The 12,075-nt window shown below is 44.5% G+C and overlaps 1 protein-coding gene across 1 annotated transcript in view; it reads left to right on the top strand.

Annotated features, from left to right (window-relative positions):
* ULK1 (unc-51 like autophagy activating kinase 1) overlaps positions 1 to 12,075 on the top strand; it is a 79,290-nt gene that overhangs the window by 53,741 nt on the left and 13,474 nt on the right. Inside the window, exons 12-18 of the mRNA XM_010286982.1 lie at positions 215 to 380; positions 1,670 to 1,730; positions 2,033 to 2,122; positions 6,185 to 6,310; positions 9,869 to 10,020; positions 10,804 to 10,887; positions 11,481 to 11,743. Coding sequence (XP_010285284.1) covers positions 215 to 380; positions 1,670 to 1,730; positions 2,033 to 2,122; positions 6,185 to 6,310; positions 9,869 to 10,020; positions 10,804 to 10,887; positions 11,481 to 11,743 — 942 coding nt within the window. The remainder of the gene's footprint in view (positions 1 to 214; positions 381 to 1,669; positions 1,731 to 2,032; positions 2,123 to 6,184; positions 6,311 to 9,868; positions 10,021 to 10,803; positions 10,888 to 11,480; positions 11,744 to 12,075) is intronic.

The following is a 12,075-nucleotide window of genomic DNA, read 5'->3' as shown; positions in this document are numbered from 1 at the left end:
GTAGTATGCTTTGTGTAACAAAAGATGCACTGTTCTGTCATGGACATAAAAGGCTGTTCCTTTTCAGTAAACTAAACAGCTGCTTCTGGCAAACTATCAGCTCTGGTTTATCAGCCAAATGTTGTTTGTAGCCTTGTACAGCTCAGTTTAAAGGATCGAGCAGAATGATGAAGTAGCTGTGCTGAAGCCAGTGTTTGTTTTCTTCTTGAATTAGCAGTCCCTTGGAGAGATGCAGCAGCAGCTGCAGGAGAAGGCGCTGGCATCTCCTACCCAGGATTCCCCTGGCTTTCTGCATGGATCCAAGGACTCCGCCGGAAGCAGCAGTAAGAATTCGTCCTGTGACACAGATGACTTCGTGATGGTCCCAGCACAGTTCTCAAGTAAGCTGGTTTCTGGAAATGCAGTTGTTCTGAGCAGAGGGGGATGTGGATGTTAAGGATAGTTACTAGTAAGTCAAAAGAGTGGTTAAACCTCTTGGTTTTGACTGAATAACAGGAATGTTTTTGTTCTCAAAGTAGAAGAGACATCTGTCTCACTGGCTGGTTTCATAGGATATTTTATAATTGCCTTCAAAGATAGGATTTGAGAGTAAGGATTATTTAGGGACCTCAGTAAGAGATTGAACCTGGAAATCCAACTGGAAAAGAAGATAAGTAGGCTCACAGGGAAATGTCTTCCTCTCTCAGAAGCCGGTCCCATGTCACCCTGTCTTCAGTTTCACTCAGCATCACAGCCTAAGACAGGATTTCAGCTAGCAAGCTGGATTTTGTACTTGAAAAAATCCCTGAGAAAAAATAAAAGGTGTTGGATTTTTCTTCAAACATCTCAAATTTCATTTTATTCTTTTCATATATGTGTTTATACTTAGACATGAATCGATTGAAAATATATATGTACATAGAGGCCAGGTCCCCAGTTCAGCCACATGCCTCAGTATGTCCATGCACAAGTCCTTACTTAACCGGCAGAAGGGTATTGTTCAACCTTGACCATGTGTCTGATGCTTTGCTGAGTTGGAACTTGAGTGATAAAGACTGCAATTCCTCCTTCCACAGTTGCACTACATGTTTTGATACAGGAATTTGGAAGGGTAGAACTGGAACCTGTGGAAGGGCTCCGTTGTGCAATCGTTATGATAAGGAAGAGCTCAGTGTTGCTTGTATTTTTCCTGGAAACAGCGATGAGACCAGTATACACTTGTCTTGTGCTACTCATATTTCCAATGTTCAGACATTTTGGCAAAGGCACAAACTCCCCTGTATTGTGTATCCAGCTGCCAGCTCATTTGGCTGACCTGGGGTTTTTGCCTCTTAGGGCACAGATGTTTCAAAGTCCTACATGCAACATATAGCACAGGGTTTTTACAAAGGAGCTAATTGCTTGCACCAAGTGGGCATATACTTGTTGCCCCAAATGTTTCTGTCAGGTTTTTGCCCTCTTCCAAAAGGGCTCCCTTTCAGCCTAAGTTCTCTGAAACTTCAGGGTAAAAGGATCAGTATTATCCACATCAGCTTCAGCCCACAAGTGTTTGGCAAAATGATGACTTCAGAAGCAGCTTGGCAGGTCTTGTAGGAGCAGGAAATTCTACCCAAAATCTCAGTTGCTCTGAATATATAAGATTTTAAAAAAAATTATCTCTAATATTTTTCTGCATTTCTTTGTTCCTCAGGTGATTTAACTGCTGAGGCTGCAGGAGGGAAACCAATCCAAGACAGTCTGATGTACAGCGGGTAAGAGCACTAAGAACTAAAATTGCGTAGCCACTGGAGCATACTGTGCATTAGGGACCTTTGGGTTCTGGAGGATGGGAGGGAAGATGTTGCTGAGTTAACTTTTGTTTCAGGCATGGCTGTCACCTGCCTGGTTCTGACCATTTTCAGTTTGACCATCAACATGTGGCACCTGAATACCAGAGTGTACGTGGGGCAGCATGGCAGGCTCCAGGGCTCAGCGGGTGCTGAGCTTTGTGGGGTGAGGAGGGCAGGGTTGGTTCCCAGGCTCTAACAGCTGGGTTCTTTCTGTCATTCTTTAGGAGTTCTCTGGTGACTTCAGCAGGCTTGGAAAGCCAGGGAAGGACACCATCTCCTTCACCTCCATACAGCAGTTCTCCTAGCCCATCCAGGTAAGAAAAACTGCTCAGTCATTACTATGCAACATTGATTAATTGAACACCCATTGACTTCCAGGAGGGAATTTTACAGATGTTGGTGTGCTGGGCAAGATCCACATCTCTCTCTTAATTAAAGGGTAACAAGAAACACCAGGAGAAACTCCCCAGCCTCAGGCACTAATCAGTTCCAACTACAGAGCCTGTCTCTCTCTCTTCTGGCCCTCAGGAGGGGCTAGGAGAGAATGCAGTAGAGCTGGAATTAACTCTGTTCCCTGGGGAGCCAGGGATTATTCTAAAGCAGAAAGTAAATGTACTCCACTGGCACATACGTGCTACTCATCCCCTTTGTGCTCGGCCTGTAGAGGCGGTGAGTATTCCAGCTAAAGACCCTTGCTTCTAAATTCATGCAGTGAATTAGAGCGCAACACTTCAGCCAAGGCTGAAACTACCACGGGCTTGAATTACTGGGCAAAGGATAAGAGGGCAAATGTGGAGGAGTGTTGCTCTTCCCCTTTTGCTGTTGAAGGACAGATCTGGGCCTACTTAATTGTTTGTAGCTTGCTTGAAGCTCTGAACATCTCCTTGCACTATGTCTGCATAAAGTAATGCTGCTACCCGGGCCTTTTTAGTAACAAGGGAGGCAGGAGTAGGAGTAACAAGTGCAAACAGGCGTGGTCATAGGTTCACTTCTAACCAAACCAGTTGCTATAAACTCAGCTTTAGCCTTTAGAAATGTCACAGGTGACAGCTGCCCACACACAACAGCACCAGCTGCCCAGCACCGCCACTGCCTCCAGACACGTTTATGTTCAGAAGATCACGTTAATGGTCTGTGGAAGGAGATCCCATTGACGCTAGAGCTTGAAGCTTTAGGGTACGTACTTAGCTTGCAGGGAGCTGGCAGTGTTGCTTCCCATCTCGTTCTTGCCTACTGGGGAAGCAGGGCAGCTTTCATCTTCTGTTCTGTCAATATGGCACCTGTTGGAGAAAGAGAGTTGAAGGTGACTTCACACTGGGAGATGGGTGACCCAAAATCTTTCTTAAGGAGGCAATGTAGTCCCAGGCTGTGTTGAACACACTTGTCACATGAACAGAGCCCAGAAAATGACAAAACATCGCCTCAAAGCATACAATTTTGAAGGAGAAGAATATAGCTCAAAGCCTTGCTGACGTGATCAGATTAATTGGCAAGCACGTACCACAGTGTGGAGTTTAATTGCATGAGGCTTCTTATGCCATCGCCTGCTAAGCTTTTTAACAGCTTATTCCTTAACCGATTCCTCTGCATTCTGGGGATCAGTCTTTATTAAAGGATTTGGCCTTGTTTCTGGACAGCAGTGAGTGGAAATTCATAAAGATTCACTACAAACACTGCCTACTATTCACTATTCACCACTGTCTTCACCAAACTGGCCTCATCATATTCAACTGGATCACAAGGTGGCAAGTCAATGCCAGTGGCTATCTGGCAGCAAGCTCTGCTCTCGCTGTCTTTTCTACTCATTCCCAGCAGCTTCTGTGGAGCAGATGCCAAACCCTCTAATGCTACTTCCCGCTTTTCTATCTGCTTTGAAGAAACACTGAAAAGTTACTTCCTACCCTGTCCAGGACTGGGAATAAGACATAAATAATGAAAGATTTGAGCCGTCACTCCAAATCCAGAGTGTAAAGCATGATCTTTGATCTGTCCCCGAAAGTGCTTTGAACTGGTGCCACCCAGGTGTGTCCTTCACTGTAGATGTCGTGAGGCCTGTTCGTTCAGCATTTGGCTTGGCTGGCACAGAGGACTCCTGGTTTTCTCTCCCTCTGTCTTTCCTCACTCACAAGCAGCAGTTCTCCCTTTCATATGTGGCTCTAGGGTAGCAAGCAACGCTGGATGCAGTCCAACTAGGACAGAAAGCAAAGGCTATTTCAGAGTGGCCAGCAGTGGGCTTTCCTCAGGATATCATGGTGCACTCTAGAGCAGCTCTCCTTGTTAACTAAGAGCATAAAAACTAGGCAGAATTAAAATACGCTGACAGTTGATCTTTTTTTTTCCTATTTATCTTTTTTTTTAAACACTTCCATCTTGAAAATGCTTAATAAGTCTAATGAAAGGTAATTCATTGAATGTATTCCACAGCAATGGATTTAATACCATTTGCAAAGAGCTTTTAATTACTGCCAAGTAATTAAACTCCCTGTCCCTGCTTTATCTCTTTGTCTTTGCAAATCTATGGTCACTTGTATTCTTTAAGGCTTGAGGCCAATTAGCAGGTTTAGTATATGTCAGCTCACTTGGATGCTTTCTTTTGCAACTTGCAGCTTGTGAAGAAAGCTGCCTCCTGTAAGGACTTGATATAACTCTTGGGGCGAGGGAGGATCCTTTTACCCGAGAACTTCTTTTTCTCCAAAAGATTTTGACCACATGGAAAAGATAGCATTTGAAATGTACGTTGGAAGTCAGGGTAGGTACAAAGTTTGACGTTAATGCTCAGATTTCTTGGTTAAAGCTCCATTCACTTTATGTCTGTCTGACACCATGTCTGACACTGATGGAAGGCAGAGACACCAAAGCCTCACCTTTCCACTGAGCAATCAGAAACCTTGAATGCCTTTGTTTTATTGCTTGTCAATGAAGAATCAAGGCTTCCATGCTGCCTTTTAGAGACAAACATCAGATTAAGAGTCTGTTCTCTTGCTGGAAGAAATATTTAAGAGCTCACAAGAAAGAATATTTAGAACTTAAAAATTAGCAGACAAATGGATAGAGGAACGAAGAAATCTGAATCACTTTTTGATCTTTCAGCTTTGATGAAAGTTTTTTTCCAGTTATTTTGTGATGGAGGAGTGTCTTCACATGCATAGTGTAGAGATCTGCAGACACATTCCTGCAGGTCAGCTTTGTTCGACACCGTCACTGTAAGCCACAGACTACTACTGACCTTCCTTAAAAAATAAATTCTGGTAATGGGATGCTTTGAACTGCCAAATAAATCACAAACTCTTTTCCCCTGTGCACGCGTGTATATTCTTGCTGAATTAAATATCTCCTTTCATCTTACATAAAAGAGTTCCACTCAGTGTTAGACCTGAAGAAGTGATGCTTCCTGCTTTGCAGGGGCAGACCCAGGCGTATGTCCTCGACTGACAACAAGGAAGACTGCAGAAACCTTCATTACCAATAAGATCTTTCTGTAATTGTGCAACATCTCTGCAATTGGTGTTGGCAGTTGTAAACAGCATTGCCATGGCAATTAATCCTAGAATTCTGGAAGCTTTGGGAAAGCCCTTTAGGCAGCTGCTTAGTTAAATGTGGTGTTTGCGTGGTTTGTGTATAGCATGGTGTACAGGCTAAGAGTAACAGGGGAAGCTGTCACCCGGGGAGTAGATACCAGGCGTGAGCTGATTAACCTGCTTGGATGGAACTAGAGAGAAGTCTGAATTTTGCAGAATGGGCCTCTCCCATTATGTGTGTGTGATATTCTAGCTGACCTTGATGGGTAAATAGATACCAGCTTCTGTCCCCAAAATTTATTCTTTCCCAAGTCACCTTCTCCAAACTGTAGTTAACTTGCAGATACTTTGATAGGCACCGCAAGTTTGTATTCTCTTCGTGGCGTGCTGAGACTTTGATGGAGATGCCATTGCTGCAGCAGAGCCTCTGCATGAATTGCGAGTAGCTCTTGGCAGCAAAAGTCTTTGCTGGTGTCCGTTGTGAGCCACAAATGTTGAGCCCCTGTTCAGTGATGTGCTCTTTGGCTGTGGATCTGAGCTGTCGGAAACTAGGCCAGTTGTGGCCTGAAATAGCAGGGCTCCAATTTTCCTGGAGGGAGTGGTGCGCTTGGGTGTATGTTCTAACTCCAGTCTGTGGGTGGGAATCGTGCTGGAAGAAAGGTGCCTGTTTACAGGCGGTGTGTGGTGCCACTTCCCTTTGATATGACTTTGAACCACCTCCCAGTATAAACCACAAGCTGAGAGCAGCCGACCCGACTCTCCCTGTGTACAGTTGCTTTACGAAGATAAAACCTCCAATTACCTGGTTGAAGGCCCACCCCTTACAAGAGGCTTTCTTTGTGTGTCTCCTTCCAACAGCCGGCCAGGTCAGTTTTCTAGCAGCAAGTACGGACACTCGGTGCCCATTCCAGTCCCAACGCAAATTCATAACTACCGGCGGATTGAGCAGAACCTGCAGTCTCCCAATCAATACGCCTCTCCACGGTAAGCGCTGGGGCTGGGAGACGGGGGTAACGACAGCGCAGGGGTCTTGTATTACAGCTTGAGGGTTGTAAAACAAACTGCTTTACAGTTTGTTCTCCGTACCTCTAAAAATTCCCCTGTGTGATGGGCTCTCCCCCTTGCTATAGAGAGCCAGTGTGATGTGTGTTACGTGGTAACATAGTTTTGGGGTATTTTTTGTAGTGTGTTGAGATTTATTTGTTACCACATACTGTAAATTTTGGTTGTGAGACAGCTCCTGCCAACTCTCAGTGCAGACTGAGCCCCTTTGAGTCTGACAGCTTTTCCCATGTCAGCTATGGCTTGGGTGTCCAAGCAGAGAGAATCATCCATCTGGCAGATGCCTTCATAAAAGGAAAAAGTTGAGATAAACAACTAAAATGGATGGGGCTGCAAAACTTACCTGCCTTTACCTTAATTGGTTCCTGTAGCTAGTCACACCATAGATGATGTGTCTTACACAAGTTGCATATTAATGTGGTTATGCAGCCAGGACTGATTAAGTCATGAGCAATTTATGCCTATGAGGCAGAGCACGTTTTCTGAAGGCTGTCAGAAAGACCTGGATGCCAACCTTCAGCCGTACAGCTGACCCTCTGAGTTCAGTGGTAATGCCTTGTACATCCAAGACACACAGGACTTCTGTCTCTTCTCACGTATGATTTCTGGTTCTTGTTTGAAATCTGGGTTGACAGCAGCAGCCCAGGTTGTAGACTGGTTGGAAGGAGACTCATACAGGATCTTAAAGAGTTTGTACAGCAGGGCCATTCAAACAGAAGTGTCTGTGAGGTGTCATGTCTTTTTTTGTGTGAGTTGCTTTGGTATCTGGGTGAGTTAAAGTTTAGATTTCAGAAGTACGGTAATACCTATGTCAGCCTAAGTTTGGTCTTCAGCCAGCCTAATTCACGATAAGGCTTATTCAAAGTGAACCCAGAAGTAGACACACAATATGCTGATATCAATCAGGGATCAGCAGAGAGATTGTTTTGTGACAGTGTTACTTTAATACTGTTTTATGTTCACTTCTTTGAGTGTGTGGCAGGTTTTGCCTGCTTCCTATGTGCCTTGTATTTTTACAGCAAAACTTGTGGACCCTGTTATTGTTGGAACTCACAAAAGAGTCTTGGTTATCCATGTGACGTCTAAAGTGAGAGCTCTGGAGAAGATGCACCCAGGCACACTGTGCATAGTCCAGACGCGGTGACAGGCTGCTGAGTTCAGGTTCACAGCCTGCAGCTACCAGTCAGGGATCAAATTGTCATGTTTTGCTCCTTTTAGTCAGCACTGTGTAATGATGAGATTAGCATCATCCCTGCAGAGGAACTCGAGGAATGGATGCAATCAGATGATTCACGCTCTGCTTTTAGCATCTTCTCAAAATCTCTGGCATCATGGGTTTTTTTCTGCCTCAGGAAGCCATATTTATCTCTCGCCATCACTTCCTCTAATCAGCAAATTCAGTAGACACCCTTCAGGAATGGAAGGAGAAATCTTCATCAAGCATTTAGTATGTGATTCCACTTTTCCATCAGGTGTATCAAATAGGCCATTACAGCCAAGTGCCTCGTCACGTTTGCCAAGTCATTTGACTACAAACCTTGAGAAGTTGACCACTGTCATCTGACTGGCTGGTGTATGCCTGTGTAGCGTAGCTTCTTTGCGGATAGATATATTGCTTCTTGAGGTGGTAATTATATGTGTGTACTTTTGGCCACATCACCTGTCCTGCTCATCTGCTTGCTTGCTTGCTTATCCCATGTCTTGTAGGGTGGCTTTTGACACTGCACATCTTTCAGCAGTGGTTGTCAGCTGGTGTTGTTTTCTGCGAGTTCGTGATAGATAATATTCAGCCTTCTGGATGGCTCATATTCTGGAGAACTAAAAACATAGGGGAGCAACACTTTCTGCCACTGAATGTCTAGGTATCTTTTCACCTTGCCAGGTGTCCATTTCCTTGTTGCGTATGGCACTTGATGAGTGTTAGGCTTCTGAATCTGGAGCAACCTGAGGAGGAGTAATTTTTAGGTTAAGATTTTAAAGGATTTCCTCTTTCTCCAAACATGTGAATATAGCGCAGATTCATTTGGCTGAGAAACGTAGTAACACATTGACAGTGTGGAGGGGCGGTGGATCAAATTCTTTATATCTCAACTACTGAAATAGATATGTTGTTTGTTTTTTTTTGTTTGGGTTATTATTTCTTTTATTTATTTATTTACTAATTTTCTGAAATGTGGCATAAAGTAAAAGATATATCTAGTAGTGTTGTTGAGTAGATGTCCTGATGCTTCATTAGGATGACTTTGCCATTCCTGGGTAATGTAGCTAGCTGATCTAACTAGTCCTGCCAGCACTGCTGAAACCCATATGCCTTTGTTTCTCCTGTTCAGTTACGTATGGACAGCTTAATGCAGCGTCAGTGGGAGGGACTGAGAGCATCTTTCAGTGGCTTGAGCACAGAGGTTTTTTTCAGCATATTTATTGATTCCTGTCCAGAAAACCACCCACTGGCTGGTACTAATGTTCTTTTCACAAGGAAAAGATGTTTCCAAACTGACAGTAGAATGAAGGGTTTGATGATAAGACTGTTCTCTCATATAGAGGAGTGTAATGGGAATCTTGGTGAAGGAGCCTGCAGAGGCAGAATGGCATTTCAGTAGAGTTTAGGTTGTGTGTTCTTAATGGTGAAAACATGAAAATATTGAGAAATAATTAATTAATATACAATAATCCCGTCTCTTTCCAGAGTGATGGTGTGGCTATACTCACTTTCCCCCTAGTCTAGTTTCCTCTTTTGTTTTATTTTAGCAGCTGGGTAATACTTGAGGTTCCTGCATGGTGGGCGGTACAAATTCATTTTAATTCCCTAAGGTGAGGCTTCACAAGGAGTTAAAGGAGTTTGGAGACCAGGCAATTCTGACTATCCAGCCCAAAGAGAAATTCCTTTGGGTAGTACTGAACTGTTTCAGATTTGACAGCCACACACTGCTCTGTTTTGCTCTGTAGCTTCTGATTTGAGTCAAAGCTGTGTTGCAGAGCAGTGCCTTTGGCACAGCTTATGTCTACATCATACAACCTGCACTCAACGGAGCTTTCTACATACATGGCTGCTCTGACAAAAGGGCGAGTGGCTCAGTACAAGAGGGACACTTGAGTAAAGCCCTCTCAGGGCATTCTGAAGACATTGCCTAAAATAAACACCTTGGACATGGCAAGATACAAAACTCTTGTCTTGTTCAGCATTGATGTAGATACCCGAAAGTATCTAAAAGTGACTTCTGAAAAATGACAGGCTTTCCTGCTTACAGCTAAGCTAATATTGTTCTTTCTTTTTGGATTGAAACTCTTGAGAACAAGCATTATCATCTTAATCTGTATTGGTGTAGTCCTAGAACAGTGGGATTTTGATCCAGGATAAACCATCATGAATCTCTGGTTCTGTGGAAGTAGCTGAGAGGGGGTGTGTCTGGTGATACTGTTCTGTTTACTCTTCTGCACTGGCATCTGGATAACATGTGTGCTGCTGTTGTTTCCTATAAGGTCTGGTACAGTCCGGAGGTCTAGCAGTACAAGCCCTCTTGGTTTTCCTAAAACGGGTGCTTCCCCTCCTTATCCTGGAGAGCATGGATCTGTGCCCAGCTCTAGAAAGCTCTCCTTTGGCGGTGCCAAGCCATTTATGCCATCACCACAAGGTAAGATGTCAACTGGCATGTTGCTGCCCTAATAAAATCATGTGCCTCTTTACAGGAAAGAGGGAGATTATGGCCAGCTGTAGCTGCCAGGTAATAGGGAATTCAGATTGTTGTATTCTCCCATGGCTCTCCTCAATAGATTATTTGGCAAATGTTTTGTCCTCAGTAAAATGGAGAGGAAAATACCTATTAGCCCCAGGAGAAGCAAGCTTTGTTTTGGTGTCTGCATCAAACATTTTGTTGCCCTCTGAAAAGGACTTCTGTAAGTGAAGAAGAGAAAAAACGTCAGCCAGTTGTCAGAACAAAACTCTGACCAGCTTTGGAACTGCTTGAATTTCACTGTTCAAACTGAAAAGTAGCTGTCTGAATATCTGGTAGCCCGATCCAGATGCTGACAAGTGGAAAAAGGATAAGAAAAACACCAGTGTGCAACCGATGCAATTTGCTGTTTTCTATAAAAGACAGACTCTGATGTAACTAGCTATTCTATATCCCTAGTGTCTCCGATCCTGTATTTATTAGTCCCTGCTGGTGGGGAAATGCAGAATATTCATATTCTATCCCTCTGAATTAATATCACGGCAAAGTCAAACTAAAACTGGCTAAACTAATACCAGACAGCTTTTTTTTCCTCCTTTTACGGGGTTGTTGATCTTTTCACTACACAGCTGCAAAGATGGGAGAAAAAACTAGCATCTTTCCATAAAACAAATGATGCATAGTGTTGTTATTGCCTATGGAAACTTAATACTGAATAAACTTCTTTATTGTGTTCCCTCAAAGTTGGAACAATCCCAGAGCAGCCCAGGCAGAGTGTTATCCCCTCGTCTCTCGGAGCAGAAGTGAGAAGCCGGATTCCTGTTGCTGGTGCGTTGATCCTTACCTTCCTTTGTTATTCCTATGGATAAGGCCAGAACCATAGTCTCAGGGCATTCAAGGTTGGGTATGGTCCTTCAGCAGCTTCTCGTGATACTTGGCCAGCCAGGATTTCTGTATGCTGGTAGGAGTCGGGATTGATCTGTTCATGTCCCATCAGCCAGCCTCCTCCAGTCCTGATGGATCCTGTGTCACAGAAACTCAGATTTGTGAGTTGGAAGTCAACAGGCTGAGTGAAGGAAAAGCATCTCAAAGCCCCCAATTCCCCCTCTGCCAAAGGGCCCGCTTGATGTGTAATTTCCTTGCTGCTGAACTGCGACAGTCAGGGCCCCTTGCTCTGTAAGGGCTGCAGCGAAGGAAAGAAGCAACACATTTATGTTCTTATTGTGCCTGTCTCTTCCTCCTGTGGAGTCAAAACCCAGTCAGGCCTAACAGATTGTGGCACTAATTAGAGTGCCAGCCTTAGCTACCCACTTGAAAGTTTTGATCTGTAGATGATTTAGGAATGGATCCTGGGATCAGGCTGGCTTTTTGGGTTAGAACCAGAGAATTATGTGGTTTGTTGCTGTGTTTGGGCCCTCCAGGTTCCTCAGCGCCTGAACATTCTCCTCGAGGGATGGGCTCCCGGCTCCACAGTGCTCCCAACCTGTCAGATTTTCATTCCTGCAGGCAGAAGATAACCAAGCAGCACTCTGATCCTCTTGTTGCTCACTTCGGTCATAACCCAGTCAGCCAGCCTCTGCAGATTCATGGCTTGCAGCACTGCCGGCAGCTCAGATCCTCACCAAAGCTGTCCGAGTTCATGCAGAGGAGCCCTTTGCCAACTATAATGGGCTCCCCTACAAAGGTATGTCAAGGAGCCTGCTTTTGGGTTTCTCACAGCTTGATCTTTCGGGTTCTTTTGGGGTGAACTGCTGCATGATCAGAGAACTCTGGCCTGGATTTATCACCACTTCTTCGCTTTTCTTCAAGGGCTGCTTAGTGATCTGTGTGAAATGGGGTAGTGTCCTAGTTCTTAGTGGACAGATCTCACTTGGCCTCAGTGTTTGCCGTCTGAACAGAGTCCAGGGCTTTAAACAAGCAATGGAAAGGAGCTGCCCAGATTCGGCAGAAGCGCACTAGTGAGCTGCGCTGCCTGGGCTGGTTTGCACACAGCGGCTCGGGGTGTGACACAAGGGT

This window comes from Phaethon lepturus, unplaced genomic scaffold (genome assembly GCF_000687285.1).
Source record: "Phaethon lepturus isolate BGI_N335 unplaced genomic scaffold, ASM68728v1 scaffold31925, whole genome shotgun sequence".
NCBI lineage: Eukaryota > Metazoa > Chordata > Aves > Phaethontiformes > Phaethontidae > Phaethon > Phaethon lepturus.
This window is presented reverse-complemented; position numbering and strand designations above follow the sequence as displayed.